Below are 23,522 nucleotides of genomic sequence, written 5' to 3' on the forward strand. Positions count from 1 at the left end.
AAAAAGCTGTGAAACTCACATTATATTAGACACAGAAAGCTGGTTAAAACCTGAAGCTGACAGAAGTGAGATTTTTGGTGAAAATTTAAATGCATGTCAAAAGAATAGGCTAACAGGGAATGGAGAAAGTGTATTTGTCACAGTACACAAGCAACTCAAATCCACCAAGATAATTTATAATTTTTAAAATTAAATTGATAAGGTAGGTCAATGAATCTTATATGTGTGAGCACTTTCATTCTAACTCATAAAATTAAACCCGATATGTAATAGCCTGCCAATGAGGACAAAATATTTCACATTCTGTTGTGAAATAAGAGAGAATGGTTTGTCTGAGAGCACCTAATGATGTAACAACTGACCAGGAGATGTGAAAGAAGGACTATGCAAGCCAAAGCTACTTCATCATGGAAGGAACCAGTAGGCTTACAGTGTTTACAGAATACTGATTTAAATTTAAAAAAATACATAAACAAGTTGAAACACACACAAAAAAGAGAGTACAAGGACAAATAACACATTAGTGAGAAAAGTTCGTAACCATTATGAGGCACTTCTGTACAGAACTTCTGTATGGGAGTGTGCCACAAGGCAACTTTGCAATTTGGATTTGAACACTTGGAATTTATCACTCAGTTTTTTTCAGTTCTGATGGAAGCTTACTGAAATTGAAACCTGCTAAATAGTGCATGCCATTCTATGCATTAGATAAGGATGTATTATTCCTGTGCAAATCATTTTTCCACCTACCATTCACTGAATGAATGTTGCACTATCTTTGGAATAAGTCAATCTTGTCAACAATAAACCTATGGTGGAGGATATGTACAGGAATGGCAGAGTTAGGATGCTATATTATCTGAACCATGGTCTACTTGCTGTCTACCAATGGACACCAACATATGTTTGACTACCCTTTTACGGGCTAATAATATTGGTTTTAGAAAACAGAAGTCAACAGAGGATGCTGTAAGCAAAACAATAACTTTAGCAAGAAACATAGCTGAGATGTTTGACAGTCTTTGGTGGCAAGAGCTTTTTGACTAAATGAAGGAGTTGGATTGACCTGCAGCACTGTTCATCAATCTGAAAAACCACTGACAGAAAAGAGAAGGAATTGGCACATTCCCAGGTCAACATTTTAAAAAAGAGATCTTCACAGGTGGCCTGTGATTCTGTGTTGTGGGATTTGATGTTGGATTTATACCTAAGAAAGCTGTAAGATAATTAGTAAGTCTTAGCTCTAGCAGTATAATTATGCCAATGATGTTATGATCACCTTGAAGGGTAGCTTGAGAAGCAGTCTGGAAACAGGTCATAACATAGTTCTTCAACAATTGCATGTGTTGGTGCCAAAGAATATTCCTATAAATATTCCCCCAAAATTGATATGAGGCACTGAGAACCATAAGGGCCTAATGCGCACTTTCGCTGAGCCCATATTTAAGAAAATATGAGAGAAACCAGTGAGACAGTTTTTGTGAATGTTCATGCAGACAAAGTGGGCCAACAGCACAGATAAATCTGACTCACCTGAAGATCAACAGATGTCAGAAGCATGAATAGATGCTACAATATCACAATTGATGGTGATGATTCTCAGTGCATCATATATCCACAAAATGAGAATGAAAGGGCAGCACTGCCATGCAAACTGAAAGAAGGTACGGTGCATAACTCTCAAATGCAGCTAAGGGAGAAGAAGTGGTGAAGTTGTCAAATCACAACAAGATTTCCATACTTTAATACCAGTACATACAGCTGTGTAGTCAGAATACCTACAGTTTTTAGTGCTGTAACAATTTCATAATTTGATTTCTTTATATCAAAATCCTTCTGCCATAAATGTATTCCACCTTATTAAATCTGATGCTTCTTTGCTTGACATTGATTTTTGGCTCCTAAACTTTCTGCAAGTGTTATGAAAAATTTACTGGAATGTTGTATAACAGTTTTGTCCAGCTATTATCTGCGTCACTTTTAAGTATATTTTAGTGACAGAAATGGAAATACTATGTATATAACTGATTTCAATAACTTACAATTTAATAAGGCTTGAAATGGGATTTTTCTCTTTCTTCTAATTTTGGCCAACTGTGGATCACAGATAGGCCTACATGAATCCCTTGAACTTTTTTCTGTTCTGTTCAGAATTATTTTACTTTTTCATGTTTTACTTTAACCTACTTTACAGATGTTAAGATATTGTCAGTTCTGGCATATTCTGTTGATATATTCAGCTATTTTCACTTATGGTTTGAAATTCCAAGTATTTTGAATCATTCATGTGGCGAGTAACTCTTTTGCGCATTCTGTGTATTGTGACTCGCTGAAGTTTCAAAGTGCCACCGTGCAGTTATGCGCATCATCTACATGCGGCGCTGTCTGCCAGCCATGCAGCAGCAGTGCCACCTAAGCGGCCAGCCAGCCAGCCAGCGGCCGCTAGACTCGGACTCAGTTATGATTTGACTGTTAAAGCGTACACACGTCTTACTCTGTTTACTTGATCTGTGACTTTCATGTATTGCGTCTTCCTTGAAATATATTTGTTCAACTTGAAGTTGTAACAATTGGGGATGAGGATGGAATTTTCCTTTTCCATCGTTGACCCACATGTTTCCATGGCTACTTTAGAGGAACTATTGCAAGGTCTCATAGAACAGCAAACGCTTCTCACAAACGCGACTTGTGATTTTGTCGCAGCATCAAATGCGGGGGCGTCTCTCGTCGTTGCCTCTACCTCCTTTTCCTCCTTACGACGAGACGGCGGAAGACTGGTCCGATTACGAAAAATGTCTTCGACAGCACTTCTTGGCATTTCATGTCGCGGACGAACAAACATGTAAGTCTCTGTTCCTTTCATGGATTTCACCTCAAATGTATCAATTGTTGTCGCAATGGGCTCCTTTGAAAGATCCTGCGTCTTTGTTCTTTGCTGAAATGTGCTCACTTCTGTTTGTCTATTTTCAAAAGCAAACACATGTGGTAGCCTCTCATATTGCCGTTTATCGTTGTCAAAAACAACTGAATCAATCATATCGCGCTTGGGCTGCTGAACTTCATGGCCTCTGTAGAAAGTGTCAATTTGTTACTAACGTTCACAAAGAAACCTACACCGATTCCATGGTACGGGATGCTATTATCTGGTCGGCGCCCGACAAAGAAGTTAGGCAATGTGGCCTTCAGTTGGCAAATCTGACTTTAGATGAAGTCCTATCCATCGCTCAGTCTTTTGAAATTTCTCGAGCCGCTGGAGCGCAAATAGAGGCATGGGGCGACATCAGGGGAATACAACCTCTGTGCAATGTTGACGAAGCGTGTGGCACGTCCCCGCCAGCCAACGTGGCCGCAGTACGCTCCCAAGCGCAGCCTCGGCCTAACCGTAAACAAACCTCTAAGAAACTGCAGCAAAACCCACGGCAACTTCCTTCATGTCCGCGGTGTTTTACGAAACATTCACGAGAAGATTGTCCACAACGTTGGGCCATTTGTCACAAATGCAAAAAAAAGGGTTATGTGTCATCCGTTTGCAAATCCGACAGCATACATGATGTTCATGAACATGACACTGATTCTGATTCTGTGTTGTCTGTCAGTTGTGCTTCTTCCCTTTCAGGGCAGTTATTCCTCACTGTCCAAATACTTGGTTGAGATGTTCGCATGCAGGTGGATACTGGTTCTGCTGCCACTATCATTAATTCTCAGACATATCTTCAGTTGGGTTCTCCAATCCTGTCACCTGTCACTAGGCAATTAACGACTTACAATAAACAGAAGATTTCTCTCTTGGGACAATTTGATGCTGAGGTATCTTACAAATCTGTTGTTCGCACTGTTCCCATATTTGTGGTCGACCATAGTAATGCAGAGAATCTTTTTGGTTTTGATGTCTTTCGCGTTTTTGGGTTCTCCATAGATGACTCTGTCAATATCGTCTCTGATGCTATTCCTTATGCTCAATTGGATTCCTTGTCGACAACATTTTCATCCCTTTTTTTCTCCTGGGTTAGGCTGTGCAAACGACTTTGAAGCTCATATCACACTCAAACCCACTGCTCGGCCTAAGTTTTTTCGGGCTCAGCCCATTCCTGTGGCCCTTTGTGATCAGGTCAAACGGGAGCTGGATCATCTTACTGCTTCAGGGGTCTTGCTTCCTGTCACTTCCAGTGAGTGGTCCTCTCCTGTCGTTGTCATTGCTAAGCCAAATGGTGATATTTGTCTTTGTGACTATTTCAAAGCCACTGTAAATGCTCAATGCCTTATCGACACTTACCCTATGCTTCGACCTGAAGAATTGTTCACTAAACTTGCTGGAGGCCAGAATTTTTCTAAACTTGACCAGTCAGAAGCTTATCATCAACTTCCTCTCGACACTGCTTCCCGGCAGTTTCTGGTCCTTAACACATTTCGGCCTCTATCAATACCAACGATTGCCATTCGGGGTTACCAGGACGACATTGTTGTCACTGGCTCTACCACTGATAAATATCTTCAAAATCTCCGCACACTTTTTCATGTCTTACAGACTGCCGGTCTTAAGTGTAATCTCCAGAAATCAAAATTTTTTCAGGCATCTATCACATACTTGGGGTTTCAACTCTCTCAGGATGGTATTCATCTGCTTCAGCAAACTGTCGCTGCGATCGATGCCCTTCCTCGCCCTACATCTGTTAAGGAACTGCAGGCCTTCTTGGGGAAAATAGCATACTATCCCAAGTTTTTACCGTCTGCTGCTTCGGTGGCTCAGCCGTTGCATCGCCTGTTGCATAAAAACGTGCGCTTTCACTGGTCCGTGTCATGCGATACGGCTTTCCAGAAATTCAAGACTATGCTGGAACAGGCCCCGTGCCTGGCTACTTATCAACCTGGCCAACATCTTGTTCTTGCCACGGACGCCTCACAATACGGGGTCGGTGCAGTCCTTGCGCACCATTTTTCTCACGGTTCTGAACAGCCCATTGCTTATGCAACGCTCACGGATGACCAAATTGAAAAAGAAGCTTTGGCCATTATTTATGCTCTTCATAAGTTTGGTATTTTTCTCTATGGATCCAAATTTCATCTTGTTACTGATCACAAACCACTTGTTTCCTTGTTTCATCCATCAACATCACTTCTCGACAAGGCTGCACACCGCCTCCAGTGTTGGGCTCTTTACTTGTCTCGTTTCAATTATGAGATTCATTTCTGGCCGAGGGCTCAACATGCGAATGCTGATGCACTGTCTCGCCTTCCCATGGGTCCTGATCTGACATTCGATATGGACAAACTTTTGTGTTTCCACCTGGATGTTGCCGAGGAGCGGGTTGTGGACGGGTTCCCCATCACCGGGGACAGGTTGGAGGCTGCTACAGTTTCTGACCCTACCCTCTCCCAGGTTTTACACTGTATTCAGTAGGGTTGGCCAGATCGTTCGTCCGCTAAGACTTCTGATCCGTTGCGGAACTACTACGCTTTGCGTTACCGTCTCACGGCTAGGGATGGTGTTATCCTCCTTTCCACCGAAAATGCTTTGCCGCGTGTTGTGGTACCTGTGTCTTTGCGTGCTTCGTTCTTGCGCCTCCTTCACCAAGGGCACTGGGGTGTCTCTTGCACAAAATCTCTGGCGCGCCGTCATGTGTACTGGCCCGGCATCGACTCTGAAATCGCACACATGGTCGCATCACAGGCCGTCACCCCGAAGTCATCTTTGTCACCGTGGCCTTCGCCTGAGAAGCCCTCGGAGCGTATTCATGCTGACTTCACGGGACCTTTTTTAGGTACTTAATGGCTTCTCGTTATTGACGCCTACTCTAACTTTCCTTTCATTGTCCGTTTCACATCGCCTACCACCGCGGCAACCACCAATGCTCTTTGGAAGGCCTTCCCTCTACTCTTGTACTCCGCAATTTGCCTCTTCCGATTTTGCGGATTTTTGTGCCCGTCACGGTGTCATGCATGTCACGGCCCCTCCATTCCATCCACAGTCAAATGGTGAGGCTGAATGACTGGTCCGCACATTTAAGGCTCAGATGAGGAAACTCCTGACTTCTTCTGCTGCTGATGATGCGCTTCTCCAATTTCTGGCTTCTTACCGTTTCACCCCCATGGGCGACCACAGCCCGGCTGAGCTCTTACATGGCCGACAGCCCTGCACGCTACTTCATCTTCTGCAGCCTTCCACCTCACGGCCGTGGGTGCCTTCGCTTGGCCGGTTCACTGCCGACGACCTTGTATGGGTACGGGGATATGGCAGGCGGACAAAACGGAGTCCTGGCCGCATCTTACGACACCGTGGCCAATGCCTGTATGAAATCCAGATGGACACGGGTGTTGCAGTGTGTCATTTGGACCAGCTTCGGCCTCGTGCGCCGGCAACGCCTATTCCGTATGCCGCTACACCACCTTCAGCTCTACCCGACGCTCAGGATACTGGAATCTCTCATTACTCAAAACGCAGTCCTCTCACCATCATATCGGTGCCAGCACAAGAACTGACACCACCAGGAGACGTGCCCATGCAGGAACCAGATGACCATCATCTGTCGGAGCAACTCTACTCGCCACCTTCTCCTACGGACGTGGACACATCGCCCATGTCTCCTGTTATAACAACCGGACTTGCCACAACGGGCAGATTGGTGCACGAAGCCCAGCAGATTCGACCCCCACGTCTCCTGTCATCTCGACCCGTTATCATCTGGGATACTTCCGTCCGTACGGGAAGCCTCCTCCTCGAGACTTTACGGCCAGTCAAACAACACCTATGGACGTTGGCAATCTACAGGCCACCTCCATCAAGACCTGTGCAAAAACTTCAAAAGGGGGAAAGTGTTGTGACTCGCCAATCTTTCAAAGTGCCGCCGCGCAGTTACGCGTGTCCTCTACATGCGGCGCTGTCTGCCAGCCATGCAGCAGCAGCGTCACCTAAGCGGCCAGCAAGCCAGCGGCCACTAGACTCGGACTCAGTTATGATTCGACTGTTGAAGTGTACACACGTCTTACTCTGTTTACTTTATCTGTGAATTTCATGTATTGTGTCTTACTTGAAATATATTTGTTCAACTTGAAGTTATAACACTGTGTAACTCTTTTGCTCATTCACCTATTTCATAGTTACCCTTAATCCCACAATGCCACTTGGTTTGTGCACCTTCACACTACAAATTTATAGAACTCAGACATATTTCCAGAGTCTATATTCTTTTAAGTGTCATTATAGAAGTTCTCGTTTCCATGTCCTACTTATAGTTTTATATTACCATACTATTTATTGTCCTAATTTATTCTTTGTGTTTAGAATTTTTTGTGCATAGTGCATGCTACTTGCCTTTTTTGTGAAAAAGCTCAGCACCTTAGAATACAGTTAATGATTTAGTTTTCACTTTTAATTACAAATAGACCAGTGCATTATATAAAGAGTACTCTTGTCAGTATAAAATCCTTTGTTCTCACGCTTATTTCTCCCTTTCTTTCTGAATCCTCATCTGACTTTTAATATAAACCCTCAGAAAAAAAGAGAGGGAGAAATTTTATTTGTAACAGAATAATGCACCCTAGATGCTCACACCTGTGTCTGATCGCAGTTATCTGTGCATTCACCAAGTACTTTAAACACTTTTGGATAAGAAAACAAACCTCGTACCTGTGGCTAAACTTTGCAAATAAATATCCAGAAGAGAAGGATCCACTTCACAAGGTTCAAGCAGTTCCTCCAGTGGAATCATTAGCTGAAAAATTAATTTATTGTGAGATCAATACATGGTGGGCTAGTAAATTTTGGTACACTATTTCATCTGTTATGTCATAGCAGACCTGGTCAATTGGAATTCCTAGAACACGCAGAACAGCAACATGTTCACTCCACAGAAGCCTCTTCAAGCTACTTCCATGCCGCTGTTGTAAAGGTATAATAATAAACTGCCCAAAAATCTTATTTCCATAAGATACTGCAGCATATTGTTCCAGAAGATCATTATACCTGGAAGAGTTTTTAACAGTAATCATTACTAAAATCAAACAATGGATTGAGTAAAGACAACCAGTCACCATAAGTTGTAGACACTGACCAGCTGATAGGCACACAACTATGAAGTTAAACATCAAGAGTGATGTAAGGATAGCTCAGAGTACTTGCTAAATAAAAATCCCTCACTGAAACTCTGTACAATTTCTAGCAAAAAGGGTCAGCAATCCATCGTTATTTACATGCCTTACTTAGTGGGGGTAGAGAACTAGCAAATAAAAGTTATCCGAGCTCAACAATTGTTTCCCAAAAGTTTCCAGAAAGTCACTGGTTCCCAAAGATACTGCTAAAATAGGTTGCTTTTTCACAAGTCAAAGTTTACTTTATACAATGAATAAATACACGTAAAAAACAGTTTTACTAAAAGTAACCACAAAGAATATCATTTTTGATAAAGAGGATAAACAAAAATAAAATGCATCTATAACCCTTCTATGTATCCTGTAAATTCCCTCCTAGCATAATATTAAAGGTGTTCTAATAGTAGCAGTTAAAAAAATATGATACTTTGGTAGAAAAAATCCAGGAAATTGAACATAATGGAACTGGAATAACATGGAAAAATAAAATTTTGTACAAAGATTAATCCATACAATTTTAGTTCTCTTCAGTACATCAATAACTTTCTGACATCACTGAATATTCTAGTAATAAATTAAGTAACTATGCCACTGATTCAAGAGCTCTGACTGGTGACACAGGCTAATGACAATATTATTATTTGATTCCAAAATAATATATTTCAAAGGAAATTTGATAACACTTCTAAGTTATCAAACAAATGTACAGGAAAAATAAAAAACGAAAATCATAATATTCAAATGTTAAAAAATAAAATTATTCAACTCTGAAGGTGTCGAATTAATTAATTCAGTAGTTCACATGATGTTCTGTAAATACTATCATGAAGGACAGCCTTCACCAATGTACAAAAAGTCAAGTTATAAATCAACACAAAAAAGTATTGCAGGCTACTACTGTACACCAAAAACAAATTAAAAGCTACTGTCAATCTAATCTGATTGTTAATTATGGCACCTACTTTTAGATAATGTTTTAATGCATTACAAAATAATAGGGATAACGTGTATGTTATTAAAATTGTTCAGTGTACAATACATGTCCAAGTGTTTATATCAAATGATGAATAAATACATATATTGGAGAGAAAACGAGAACTGTTGTTCCTACAAATTCAAAAGCAATTTAAAAAAATTTCATTAGCCACTATAAGTATAGACTATCTGATGATCTAGAGTCAAGGTTTTTAAACTTCTGTTAGCAGAACTGCAAGAAACAATTTTTATTGTAGAAAAAGGTTACAATTATTACAGCACTTCAATAATTATCATAGTTTTCAAATAAATAGGCTTTGGATAACTGAACGAATGAACAAATAACATCTTCACATTATCGTGAAGAGTAATACGTTGTGTAACTGCTATTTACCCATTTTATATCTGTCTTCTCTATGAGAGAAATATTTAGAGGTCTGGAGAATATTCACATATTTTACCCTGTAAGTTTGTTCTTGAATTCTATGCAGGTTTTCGCAAGATTAAAGGCACCTATTTTTGAGTATCTCGAAGTTCAGATTCTCCTTCATTTTTGTTAAGCAATGTTACATGCCAAACAAGCATGACGACAAACCAGGTCCCAACTGCATTGTGCTTCTCATATATACAAGTCTGGTGGACTGAAGTAGTCTCCAATAAGTTTGTCTACTATGAGAGTTTTATGTAAACAACTGTGCATGTAGTGTTCGCTGAACTCTGCATTGCTCCTTGGCAGGAGCGATGATGATGACAATGATGATGGTGATGGTGATGTAATAATAATGACAAAACCGCTTTCTTTACACTTTCCAAGAATACCCCATCTCTAACACCACAAGATATCAGCTTCGACTCCCATGTAAACAGAAACCCTCTGGTGATAATTGCCCAATGTTGAAACAGCTATTGTTTAAGTGATAATTAAATGATAGATCTATTATGGAGCTTGCAGCTGATTTTCAATTATTTTATTTTATTTTTTATTTTACAACAGTTGTCATCTCTCAACATATCATGCTCTGACTAAATAAATAGAAAGGATAAACTCTTCTTATACCATAAACACAGCAAGCAAGTTTACTTACAAATCATAAAATGATGATACACCTGGTATACAGCTCTTGAAGTCTATTTCAGAATTATGTTGCAACATCTCTCGTAATATGGATTCAAGTAAAATACTAATTCTTGGTTCTAGAAAAAGGTCACTTGCTGAAAGACAAAGAAAAATCTTCAGCTGATGAAGCAATACTCACTGATGAATATTCCAAATATTTGATACTGAAAAACAGCACACTATGCAATAATATTAATGTAAAATATAACTTCAACAATGACAAGCAGAAGATTAAATAACGGAAGGAATAATGGTAACAACTCACTTAACACAATCATTCATCCGAGACTAGCTGCAATGATGGCACAATGTAGTGAGCTAGGACAACAAAGCAATACTTCTGTACATGTGTGTATTTGCTAGTTCTGAAGAAGTATTCATCCAATAGCTAGCAACATTATCAGTCTTGTTTGTGAGCCTTTTGATGATTCTATGCCACAACTGCATGGTGACTTGTTACCTTTACTCCTTTGGAAAATTATATATGAGGGTCATTCCATATATCATGGCGGTTTTATATATTGCAAATGGTGTGCCAATATGGGAATTCCAAAATATGCGTTGAACTGGTAAGGCAGTGTGTATCTGAATGCCAACATAAAATAGGGTTCCAATACAGGAGATCAAGGCAAATATTAAAATGAAACACACATTGGAAAAATGTGTAAATGTATTGTGCGTTAGTACAAATGGTACAAAAATGAATCAAAATCAACTACTGCCCTTCAAAAAAGCCCCCCCCCCCCACCCCACCCCCCGTGCATCCACATAGGTGTAGAATGCCACTGGCATTGCCATTGATGTGAGCCACTTGTTGCTGAAATGCCGTGAGGATATTCATGCTGTCTGTAAAGGTGCCCCCCCCCCCCCCCCCCACACACACACACGCAATGGCTTCTTCAGTTGTGTAATGAGGCCAAAGTTACATAGACTGAGGTCTGGTGACTAGGGTGGGCGGGAGAGGATTTCCTACCTCCACCACTGTAAACAATTGATGATAGTCCAGCACTGTGGGCTTTAGTGTTATCATAGAGCATGATTGCATTATCCAAAAGTGGCAAACGATTTTGCTGCAGCTACACTGCAGATGGTACAGGTGAAAGTTGTGGTAGAATTGGGCATTGACAGTGCAGCAATCCCTACCAGGGTGACACTCCAGAGTACTGCGGCTGTCATATGCCACAATGAACATGACATTCAGGCTGACTGTAGTTCTGCATCACACAGTAGCATTTCTGCCAGAGAGAAAGGCAATTTTCACATATGCTTGCTGTTCCACTCTGCTTGTAGCACAGCCAAGCTCATGCTTAATGTTTCAGATGCTGATACTGAGCCATCCTCACATGCAGTCGCAATCTGTTGGTTGATTTTGGTTCTGTTTCCACAGGCTTTTGAATGTATTTACTGTGATTATGGTGATGCCACATTTTTGCACAATATACCATAGTTGCCACAACTTATGGGATGACCCTCATCTAAATTCGCACACACAGATTTGTGTGAGTGTTTCATAGTTACATAATTGGTTTCAACTAACCAGTGACTTCAGTAGAGGACACTGGCACTGTTGCTGTTTTCAGTCCAAAGACTGGTTTGATGCAGCTCTTCATACTAGTCTATCTTGTACAAGCCTCTTTATCACTGAACAACCACTGTAACCTACATACATTTGAACCTGTTTGCTTCATTCATACCTAGGTTTCCTCTACAATTTTTATATTTTTTTATATTTATTCCTCAATCACTGATCATGTACATAATACGGGTTTTGATACGTATACAATAATAAAAATTTGCATTAAAAATTAGACATTGAATTTATATTTTACATTAAATTAAAAGTTAAATGTTTGCTTCGGGGTAAGGCGCTATTATAGAATTCTTGTACTTCATAAACACAGCTGTAAATTAACAGTTTCTGTACATACCTGTCAAAGGAACTGTATGGTAGGTCTCTAACTTCAAGGTATCGTTATTATACAGCTTTATGCCAGTATATTTTGTAGTTACTTAATCTGGTAGGTTCTAAGTCTATATTATTTCTGGTCCTTGTTCCATAATTTTTTTTTTTAAGAGGAGAGAGGCTTTAATATAGGGGGTCGGTACAGTTAATATTTTTAATTCTTTGAAATGTGGCTGGCATGGTTGTGTTTGAAATGCCTCAAATTGTTATCACTACTGCCTGTTTTTGTCACATAAACACTATTTTTGGACCAAAATAGTTGGCCCCACAGAATATTCCCATGAGTGGATGAAAGCATAATATGAACACTGAAGCCGTTTCTTATTGGCACCGGTTTTTAATTTGCAGGGTAAATGAATCACACAAGACAGTTTAATGCACAATTGGTTTGTGTGTGCATCACATTTCAGTTGTGGATCCAAATGAATTCCTAGTAGTCTGGCAGATTCACACTCATTTACCTTTACACTTAGTTTGTGGATACAGAAGTATATTAGTTTTCTTTGTTTTTATTTTGCATTAGTTCATTTTTTGTTGCTACTATGTAGAAACATCAACCATTTTCAGTCATCATTATAAGGGTTGTATGATCAGCATATACTATTGTCTTGTAGGACAAAGAACTAGGTAGATCATTCACGCAAATAAAACAATTTTCTGTGTCAGTCACGTATTTATAGATAGCAAAATTAAAATACTCCAGGAAAAGAAAGGCTCGTTAAATATACATTATACAACAGTCATCTAGCACTAGCAAATGAAATATTATGCTTTACCTTGAACTATGTGTTCCACAAAATCAACGACAGTGTTAACAAAGAGTACATCAGTGCCCTAAACAGACGCAAAGAAATGATTTTGAAGCTTAAAATGGGCTGAGGGGTGGCATGTGATACAGAGAGCTAAAAGATGTGGTAATTGTGTATTAATGAAACTGGGGTACAGCTGCATTATAGCATGCTGCTAGCATTATGTGACTAAGGTGGGAAACTAAGTGAGAATGTTCTGGGTATTGTTGTTGTTGTTGTGGTCTTCAGTCCTGAGACTGGTTTGATGCAGCTCTCTATGCTACTCTATCCTGTGCAAGCTTCTTCATCTCCCAGTACCTACTGCAACCTACATCCTTCTGAATCTGCTTAGTGTATTGATCTCTTGGTCTCCCTCTACGATTTTTACCCTCCACGCTGCCCTCCAATGCTAAATTTGTGATCCCTTGATGCCTCAAAACATGTCCTACCAACCGATCCCTTCTTCTAGTCAAGTTGTGCCACAAACTTCTCTTCTCCCCAATCCTATTCAATACCTCCTCATTAGTTACATGATCTACCCACATTATCTTCAGCATTCTTCTGTAGCACCACATTTCGAAAGCTTCTATTCTCTTCTTATCTAAGCTATTAAACGTCCACGTTTCACTCCCATACACGGCTACACTCCATACAAACACTTTCAGAAACGATTTCCTGGCATTTAAATCTATACACGATGTTGACAAATTTTTCTTCTTCAGAAACGCTTTCCTTGCTATTGCCAGCCTACATTTTATATCCTCTCTACTTCGACCATCATCAGTTATTTTGCTCCCCAAATAGCAAAACTCCTTTACTACTTTAAGTGTCTCATTTCCTAATCTAATTCCCGCAGCATCACTCGACTTAATTCAACTACATTCCATTATCCACGTTTTGATTTTGTTGATGTTCATCTTATACCCTCCTTTCAAGACGCTGTCCATTCCGTTCAACTGTTCTTCCAAGTCCTTTGCTGTCTCTGACAGAATTACAATGTCATTGGCGAACCTCAAAGTTTTTATTTCTTCTCCATGGATTTTAATACCTACTCCGAACTTTTCTTTTGTTTCCTTTATTGCTTGCTCAATATACAGATTGAATAACATCGAGGATAGGCTACAACCCTGTCCCACTCCCTTCCCAACCACTGCTTCCCTTTCGTGTCCCTCGACTCTTATAGCTGCCATCTGCTTTCTGTACAAATTGTAAATAGCCTTTCGCTCTCTGTATTTTACCCCTGCCACCTTCAGAATTTGAAAGAGAGTATTTCAATCACCATTGTCAAAAGCTTTCTCTAAGTCTACAAATGCTAGAAACGTAGGTTTGCCTTTCCTTAATCTTTCTTCTAAGATAAGTTATAGGGTCAGTATTGCCTCACGTGTTCCAACATTTCTACGGAATCCAAACTGATCTTCCCCGAGGTCCGCTTCTACTAGTTTTTCCATTCGTCTGTAAAGAATTCGCGTTAGTATTTTGCAGCTGTGACTTATTAAACTGATAGTTCGGTAATTTTCACATCTGTCAACACCTGCTTTCTTTGGGATTGGAATTATTATATTCTTCTTGAAGTCTGTGGGTATTTCGCCTGTCTCATACATCTTGCTCACCAGATGGTAGAGTTTTGTCATGACTGGCTCTCCCAAGGCCATCAGTAGTTCTAATGGAATGTTGTCTACTCCCGGGGCCTTGTTTCGACTCAGGTCTTTCAGTGCTCTGTCAAACTCTTCACGCAGTATCGTATCTCCCATTTCATCTTCATCTACATCCTCTTCCATTTCCATAATATTGTCCTCAAGTACATCGCCCTTGTATAAACCCTCTATATACTCCTTCCACCTTTCTGCCTTCCCTTCTTTGCTTAGAAATGGGTTGCCATCTGAGCTCTTGATATTCATACAAGTGGTTCTCTTCTCTCCAAAGGTCTCTTTAATTTTCCTGTAGGCAGTATCTATCTTACCCCTAGTGAGACAAGCCTCTACATCCTTACATTTGTCCTCTAGCCATCCCTGCTTAGCCATTTTGCACTTCCTGTCGATCTCATTTTTGAGACGTTTGTATTCCTTTTTGCCTGCTTCATTTACTGCATTTTTATATTTTCTCCTTTCATCAATTAAATTCAATATTTCTTCCGTTACCCAAGGATTTCTATTAGCCCTCGTCTTTTTACCTACTTGATCCTCTGCTGCCTTCACTAATTCATCCCTCAGAGCTACCCATTCTTCTTCTACTGTATTTCTTTCCCCCATTCCTGTCAATTGTTCCCTTATGCTCTCCCTGAAACTCTCTACAACCTCTGGTTCTTTCAGTTTATCCAGGTCCCATCTTCTTAAATTCCCACCTTTTTGCAGTTTCTTCAGTTTTAATCTGCAGTTCATAACCAATATATTGTGGTCAGAATCCACATCTGCCCCTGGAAATGTCTTACAATTTAAAACCTGGTTCCTAAATCTCTGTCTTACCATTATATAATCTATCTGATACCTTTTAGTATCTCCAGGATTCTTCCAGGTATACAACCTTCTTTTATGATTCTTGAACCAAGTGTTAGCTATGATTAAGTTATGCTCTGTGCAAAATTCTACAAGGCGGCTTCCTCTTTCATTTCTTCCCCCCAATCCATATTCACCTACTATGTTTCCTTCTCTCCCTTTTCCTACTGACGAATTCCAGTCACCCATGACTATTAAATTTTCGTCTCCCTTCACTACCTGAATAATTTCGTTTATCTCATCATACATTTCATCAATTTCTTCATCATCTGCAGAGCTAGTTGGCATATAAACTTGTACTACTGTAGTAGGCATGGGCTTTGTGTCTATCTTGGCCACAATAATGCGTTCACTATGCTGTTTGTAGTAGCTAACCCGCACTCCTATTTTTTTTATTCATTATTAAACCTACTCCTGCATTACCCCTATTTGATTTTGTATTTATAACCCTGTAATCACCTGACCAAAAGTCTTGTTCCTCCTGCCACCAAACTTCACTAATTCCCACTATATCTAACTTTAACCTATCCATTTCCCTTTTTAAATTTTCTAACCTACTTGCCCGATTAAGGGATCTGACATTCCACGCTCCGATCCGTAGAACGCCACTTTTCTTTCTCCTGATAACGAAGTCCTCTTGAGTAGTCCCCGCCCGGAGATCCGAATGGGGGACTATTTTACCCAAGAGGACACCATCATCATTTAATCATACAGTAAAGCTGCATGCCCTCGGGAAAAATTACGGCTGTAGTTTCCCCTTGCTTTCAGCCGTTTGCAGTACCAGCACAGCAAGGCCGTTTTGGTTAATGTTACAAGGCCAGATCAGTCAATCATCCAGACTGTTGCCCCTGCAACTACTGAAAAGGCTGCTGCCCCTCTTCAGGAACCACATGTTTGTCTGGCCTCTCAACAGATACCCCTCCGTTGTGGTTGCACCTACGGTACGGCCATCTGTATCGCTGAGGCACGCAAGCCTCCCCACCAACGGCAAGGTCCATGGTTCATGGGGGGGTTCTGGGTATTAGTTCAAAAAATATGTGAGTAATTGGCAAATTTGGAAAGAATAATGAGAGTACCAACTCGTTATGACCCATACAGTGAGTTCAGTGATGAGTGTGATTGTTAATCAAGTGAGGAGAGCAAAGTATTCTCTCACAACAGATGTCTCCTCAGTTAGTACTGGAATGTAAGAAGGGTATTTTTGGGGACAATTCTGGGTCTTCTAATTTGGAGAGACCTTCAGATTAATGGTTTTGCAACAGCCATCCACTATCAGAGTCATGTTTGTTACTACTCCATCAAGTTCTTAAGCTCTTCAATTTTTTTAATTTCTTTATATTCAGCTGTTTGTCTCTATAAGTGGTAGTGGATGGACGTATGATGAGTTCCGCCGAGTTAATATTGTTAAAAAAGATGGGTATTCAAATTGCACATTAAAAGGTTTTATAGAAAGTATTCGAGATAGCAAAGTTTATTTGTACATTCATGACAACCATACTTGTCTGTTCATCATTCCATGATGTGCCGAGAATCCTGTCATTCCATGACGTGTCGAGAATCCTGCATAAAGAGGATCGAAGCAGACAAGAATAATTTGCATGAGTAGAAGAGGGGCGATCCAGAACCAGCATTGTCATGCACAATGGCGGTAACAAGAAAAAGAAGTACATAAATTTAAATGCTGAATATATGTACTGAATATTGAGGGTCTGTTGATATTAATGTCAGTTCAAGTTCACTTCAGATATGTGTACCTTCCAATTTTTTTTTTCAATTATTCTTTCAAAATTTCTTTTTTTAATTATTTAAGCAGCAATTATTAATCAGTTTCCATTATATATTACATTTTATTCCCACTGCCACAATTCAGGCTCTAACTTTTGATGTGAAATGATACAAAAAATGATCAAAATGTAAAGCACTACAATTATTATATGTTTTGGGGGTAAGGAATTTCTACTCTTTTCAAGTAGTTAAAAATGTCTGCGCAATTTGAAAGTTGGTGGTAGTAATATATGCTCTACATCCTCAGCGAAGATCGGATTTCGGAATTTAGTGAGCCGCCCTTCCATTTTGCACGTCGTCTATCTGCAAGTGTGTCCCACTTCAAACTTTCTATGAAATTGTAACGCTCTCGCGATGGCTAAATGTACCAGTCATGAATCTTGCCGTTCTTCTTTGGACCTTCTCAATCTCTTGAATCAGACCCAACTGGTAAGGGTCCCATACAGACGAACAATACTCAAAGACTGGACGAACTAACGTATTGTAAGCAATTTCCTTTGTTGAAGGAATGCATCGCTTCAGGATTCTACCAATAAACCGCATCCTAGAGTTCGCCTTGCCTGTTACTTGTGTAATCCGATCATTCCGTTTGAGATCATTTCAAATAGTCATACCCAGGTACTTGACGGATGTTACTGCTTCCAAAGACTGGGCATTTATTTTGTACTCATACATTAATGGGGATTTTCACCTTGTTAAACGCAGTAGGTTACACTTACTAATATTGAGAGATAACTGCCAGTCATTACACCACACATTTATTGTCTGCAAATCCTCATTGATTTGTTCACAACTTTCGTGTGATACTACTTTTCTGTAGACTACAGCATCATCGGCAAACAGTCTAATGCCACTGTCAATACCATCGACAAGATCGTTTATGTAAATCGTAAAGAGCAACAAACCTATTATGCTGCCCTGGGGCACATCTGAAGTTACGCTTGTTTCTGTTGAAGTCACCCCATTCAGGACGACATACAGGGTGTCCACAATGGGACTCCAACATTTTAATATCCTATATCTTTCTCATTTCAGATGGTGGACCTGTGAATCCTGAAGGGGCAGACAGAGCAACTCAACAAGTTTGTAGTGTGCAAATTTGATACACCAAGTGGCCGTAGTGGAGCTGCAATCAATTGTTTTAGCAAAATGGAGGATATGAAGGAGCACGCACAACTGGTCTGGTAGTGTGCAGAGACAAAATCGGCGACCCACGTGCAAAGAAACTTTCGTCGAGTTTACAACAAAGCGCCCCTGTCGTTCAAGACTATAAAGAAGTGGTGTGATCAGTTTTTGGCTACTGGGAGTGTTGCAAAAGGGCATGGTGGTGGTAAGCCTGGGATCAGCGAACATCATGTGGAACAAGTGCGGCGGTCATTCGAACAAAGTCCACAGAAGTCAGTGCGACAGGCAGCACGAGAACTTCATATGAAATGTTCAACAGTGCACAAAGTGCTTCATCACCGATTACGTTTGTACGCATATAAAGTGCAGGTTGTGCAAGAAATCAAGTCTGATGATCGACCAAAGCAAGCAAAGTGAGAAGAATTTGCATGCGTCATGTTAGATCGCATTGCCACGGACGAGACATTTTTATCACGCGTGATGTTTACTGATGAGACAATCTTTCACGCGTCAGGGGCTGTCAATCATCACAAAGTGCGCATCTGGGGGTCCGAAAATCCACATGCACCTAGGGAACACATGCGCAACATTCCAAATGTTAATGGGTGGTGTGGTTTGATGATAAATTGCATTGTTGGGCCGTTTTTCTTTCAGGAGCCAACTGTGGATGAAGCCATCTACCTGGACATGTTGGAACAATTTGCCGTGCCACAGATAACAGACCTGCAGCCAAATGTGATGTTTCAACAGGATGGTGCACCACCCCATTGGAGCCTTGTTGTCCAAAAATTTTTAAATGACACATTCCCACAACGATGGATTGGCTGTGGAGGTCCAATTCCTTGGCTGCCACATTCGCCCGACATAACCCCCCTCAATTTTTTCTTGTGGGGTTATGTGAAAGAACTGGTATTTGCTACACGAGCAAAGGACCTCCAAGACTTGAAACAGTGCATAAGAATTATCATCAACTCTGTCACAGAACAGATGCTCCGCAGCACATGGCACGAAATCGATTATAGACTTGATATTCTTCACGCTACCCGTGGCGCCCATGTTCAAGTGCACTGAACCGTCCACCTGTGTACAAAAACTTGATGAGCTGCTATATGATTTCTCTGTATTAGTTCATCAATAAATTGTGTTTCCTCTCAGATTTTATGAGTTCAAATGTTGGAGTCTCATTGTGGACGCCCTGTATTGCTCTCTGTCTGTTAGAAAACTTTCTATCCAACCGCATATGTCATCGGATAGATTGTAAGCATGCTTTCTGGAGCAAGCGACAGTGCGGAACTGAGTTGAAGCCTTTTGAAAGTCGAGAAATATGGCATCAACCTGGGAGTCAGTATCTAGAGCCTGTTGTATATCATGCATAAAGAGGGCCAATTGTGTCTCGCATGACCACTGTTTCCTAAAACCGTGCAGTTTCTGCAGATGAGCTTCTCAGAGTCTAGAAGGGTCATTATGTCTGAATATGTTCCATGATTCTACAACAAACTGATGTCAGTGAAATTGGCCAGTAATTATGTACATCCAATTTTCTATCCCTTTTATAGATTTCTATGACCTGGGCCTTCTTCTAGTCCTGTGGAACTTATCGCTATTCCAATGTTCTCTATAGAGATCTGTCATGAACAATGACAAGATTACTCAGTTATAGGGGCAACAGACCTAAGGGTACAGAATTATTTTATAATTTTGGAATAGATAAGTAGAATACCTGTACTCCTGTTGTTTTAAATACCTGATTAATTGTGCTCAGTGACAGATAGGATTTGTTAGAATGAATTAGTTACATATTTCATACTATTCTGCATTTAGTTTTTGCATTCTTTTATGTTCGAGGTGCTCCACGGACATTGTTCAGCAATGTAAGACTGCCACCCGATGTCACGAATGGTCACTTGTAAGGTTGACAGTTTGATGTGCATGAGTTTTCCGTTCATAAATTATTTGTTAACTTGTGCATCATTTATTAACAAAACGCAGAAGTAGGCTACATTTACAGTAGTAGCAATATCTACATTTATTACCTGGGGTAAGTAAGAACTTCAACGAATACTAAACACAGTCAGATTTTAAATAAATATATACCTTTGTTTCACAATTCCTTGGGATATTTTGTATTGCCTAACACACTGTATTGTATTGAACTTGGGGACGTAGAAATGATGGAGAGGCTCTGTCCCCATCATAGCCCTCAGTGGTTCACAACCCCACAACAGGCTACAGCAGTCCACTCACCCCACCACTGCCACACACTGAACCCCCCAGGGTTATTGTGCAGCTCAGCTCCCAGTGAACAAATCCCCCCCTTCGGAACGTCTCACACGAGATGAGTGTAACCCCAAATGTTTGCGTGGTAGAGTAATTATGGTGTACGCGTACATGAAGACAGTGTTTGGACAGCAATCGCCAACATAGTGTAACTGAGGCGGAATAAGTGGAACCAGCACGCATTCACCGAGGCAGGTGGAAAACTGCCGTAAAAAACCATCCACAGACTGGTTGGCACTCTGGACCTCAACACTAATCTGCTGGGCGGACTCGTGCTGGGGACTGGCATGCCTTCCTGCCTGGAAAGCAGTGCATTAGACCGCACGGCTAACTGGATGTGCTTGCCTAAAACACTAGGAGACTTTCTTCCTGTTTCTCATATTTCATTAATATTGTCTCTGTTACTTTTAAAGATGTGACTACTTTTAAGGAAACATAAAGAGGAGGAAAGTGATCCTTGTGTCCCTGAATCTGAAGTTAATTCACTGTAAATATCTGAACACCTGCATACAGTAGAGCAATGCTGACATTCTTCTTCCAGCAGTGGCAGGCTTTTCTTAAAACACTGCTCCTCTCCCCTATTGCGACACCTCGACATTGGTCGATGCCAAACTGATCTGCTGTTATGACAAAATTGTATGTGAGAATATAACACTTGGCAGCAGTGAATGTGTAGTTAGATGGAAATTTGTAAATAAGCAAATGTTTCACTCTCCAACCTATAGACTCACATTGCATAACTTTACTAGGGTGCTTTTATAACTTCAAAAATACATTAGTCAAATAACATAAATAATAATTCAAGCAAGTAAGAAAGAACATAGCTGTTTTTTAAATATTCTTTAAATATATATTTCAGACTCAAATCCACAGTACCTGACATGAATATTTTAGCGAGATGACAATATCTTGTAGTGATGTTTATTGATGTCAATACAGAGGGACGCAAATATTCAAGAATCAAAATCCATTCCAGGCAAGCTGTGGCTATGTGGACTACACTGTTATTGGCAGGGTTACTGGAATGAGAGGTTTCAAAAATTAACTATTTAATGAAAATTATGATAAAACAAAGACTACATTATAATGCAAAGATAATGACTATCTCACAATCATATCTTCTGTTCACAATTATCTTACATATTTCTTTAAATATAAAGGAATATAGTTTTCTCTAATCATGTTAATGACACCATTAAGTTAAATCATTATTTATGATCAGGTAATTTGTAGATGAAGAATCAAATTATTTAACTACTAATTACTCATTCTTTGCTTATTGACAAGCATTATCACAGGACATTTTTATAATGAGGTGAATGGTTTCACCTTGTTTTGTAAGTCATGTCATGATACTGTAACTTATAATGAATGAGGTGACATGATGGTTAACACGCTGGATTCATATTTGGGTTTAATCCCCATCTGACCATCCAGATTTCAGTTTTCCACCATGTTCTTAAAAAGCTTAGGAGAAATGCTGGGATGATTCCTTTAAAAATGATACACACCATTCCTTGTCCTGTCAGACATTGTGCTCCATCTCTAATGATCATGTGATTGAAAGGGCCATTAAATTCTAAATTTTTCTGTTATAATTTGTAGTAGCCGCCAAGATGCTGCATGATTAATTTTATTGTTATGAGTGTTGAAGACAGATGATCCAGTGAATTAATGGTCAAATAATTATAAAAAAGGCCATGAATAATCAAATAACTATAAAAATGTTATGAATGCAACTTATCCTACAATAGAATGCACAGTCAGTGTAATCTAATAGATAAAGCATTGCCATGTTATCCATACTATTTATCCATTAATCTTGAGGATCACAGGGACATGCATCAAGCATAACTCTCAAATTAGATTCTTACAGAAGGCCATATTGGTGGGAAGGATGCCACCACCCTGTTCATACACAAATCACAGCTTATCAGCTTTTAGCAAAACTGCATACAGTATGATCTCCCTCCACCTCCTGGCTTCACACATAAAATTGCCAGATGGGTTCAAAATCGCTCTAAGCACTATGGGATTATCAGATGGGTTATTTATAATTGTGTCACTTTATTGTTCACTAAGATCACTCACATCAATGATTTTTAGCAGAATTTTTTTTTCCCCACAGATCCATGTACCATATTTAATTTTCAGCAACTTTTTTCTACATGCTACAGCATGGAGCTGCCAGACAAACCTGAAGGTTTAGAAATTCTTTCACTAATAGAAGATCAGAACTTAGTATTGTTAAATGATCTTTTGCCCAAAATGGAACCTTCACCTTATTAAACAACTGCTGCTTCAATCTCTTCTCCAATCTCTCTCTCTGATTCACAACTGTGAAGTATTGAAAGGCCCACAGGGTCATTATCCCATTCTGATCATTTTGATAACAAACTCATCTCTCTCAACTCCTATGCTTAAGATAATTAGATAAGGCAAATAGAATTGTGACAGAGCAGGCTGGGAAGGTTATTCAAAATGTTATAAATAGAAAATTAACAATTTTTGTCCCAACCTTGTTGGAATGGTTCATAGACTCCCAAGAGAGAGCAGCTTCTACAATCCTTTCAAGTAACATTGTTTTTCACACCTGAATAAGCAGCCTACTATCACAGAACCCCAGAATACTCTCAGCCTATTGCTTTAACAGATGCAGCATCATGTGAATTTAGTCATTAGTTTGCACAGGAAAGGTATAGTAACTTTTAAAAAAGAAATATAGGTAGCAGGATCAACGGATTTTTGAAACAATGATAAGGAGATGCATGGAAGTCATTGTGTGCCTTGTTCATCTATAGTGCTCACTGACAGAGTGTTGATAAGTTTAGGAAAAAAGAAAGGAAGTTTAGGGTTCAATGCCCTATAAAAAATGAGGTCATTAGAGATGGAGCACTTGCTCGAATTGTTTTTAG

General features: G+C 39.9%; 1 protein-coding gene across 1 annotated transcript in view; it reads right to left on the reverse strand.

Annotated features, from left to right (window-relative positions):
• LOC126481061 (RNA polymerase II-associated protein 1) overlaps positions 1-23,522 on the reverse strand; it is a 199,529-nt gene that overhangs the window by 13,504 nt on the left and 162,503 nt on the right. Inside the window, exons 20-23 of the mRNA XM_050104543.1 lie at positions 21,484-21,626; positions 10,146-10,272; positions 7,795-7,960; positions 7,625-7,709 (exon numbers count right to left, since the gene is read on the reverse strand). Of these exons, the coding sequence (XP_049960500.1) occupies positions 7,625-7,709; positions 7,795-7,960; positions 10,146-10,272; positions 21,484-21,626 (521 nt within the window). The remainder of the gene's footprint in view (positions 1-7,624; positions 7,710-7,794; positions 7,961-10,145; positions 10,273-21,483; positions 21,627-23,522) is intronic.

The sequence above is a fragment of the Schistocerca serialis genome, chromosome 5 (genome assembly GCF_023864345.2).
Source record: "Schistocerca serialis cubense isolate TAMUIC-IGC-003099 chromosome 5, iqSchSeri2.2, whole genome shotgun sequence".
NCBI classification, from domain to species: domain Eukaryota; kingdom Metazoa; phylum Arthropoda; class Insecta; order Orthoptera; family Acrididae; genus Schistocerca; species Schistocerca serialis.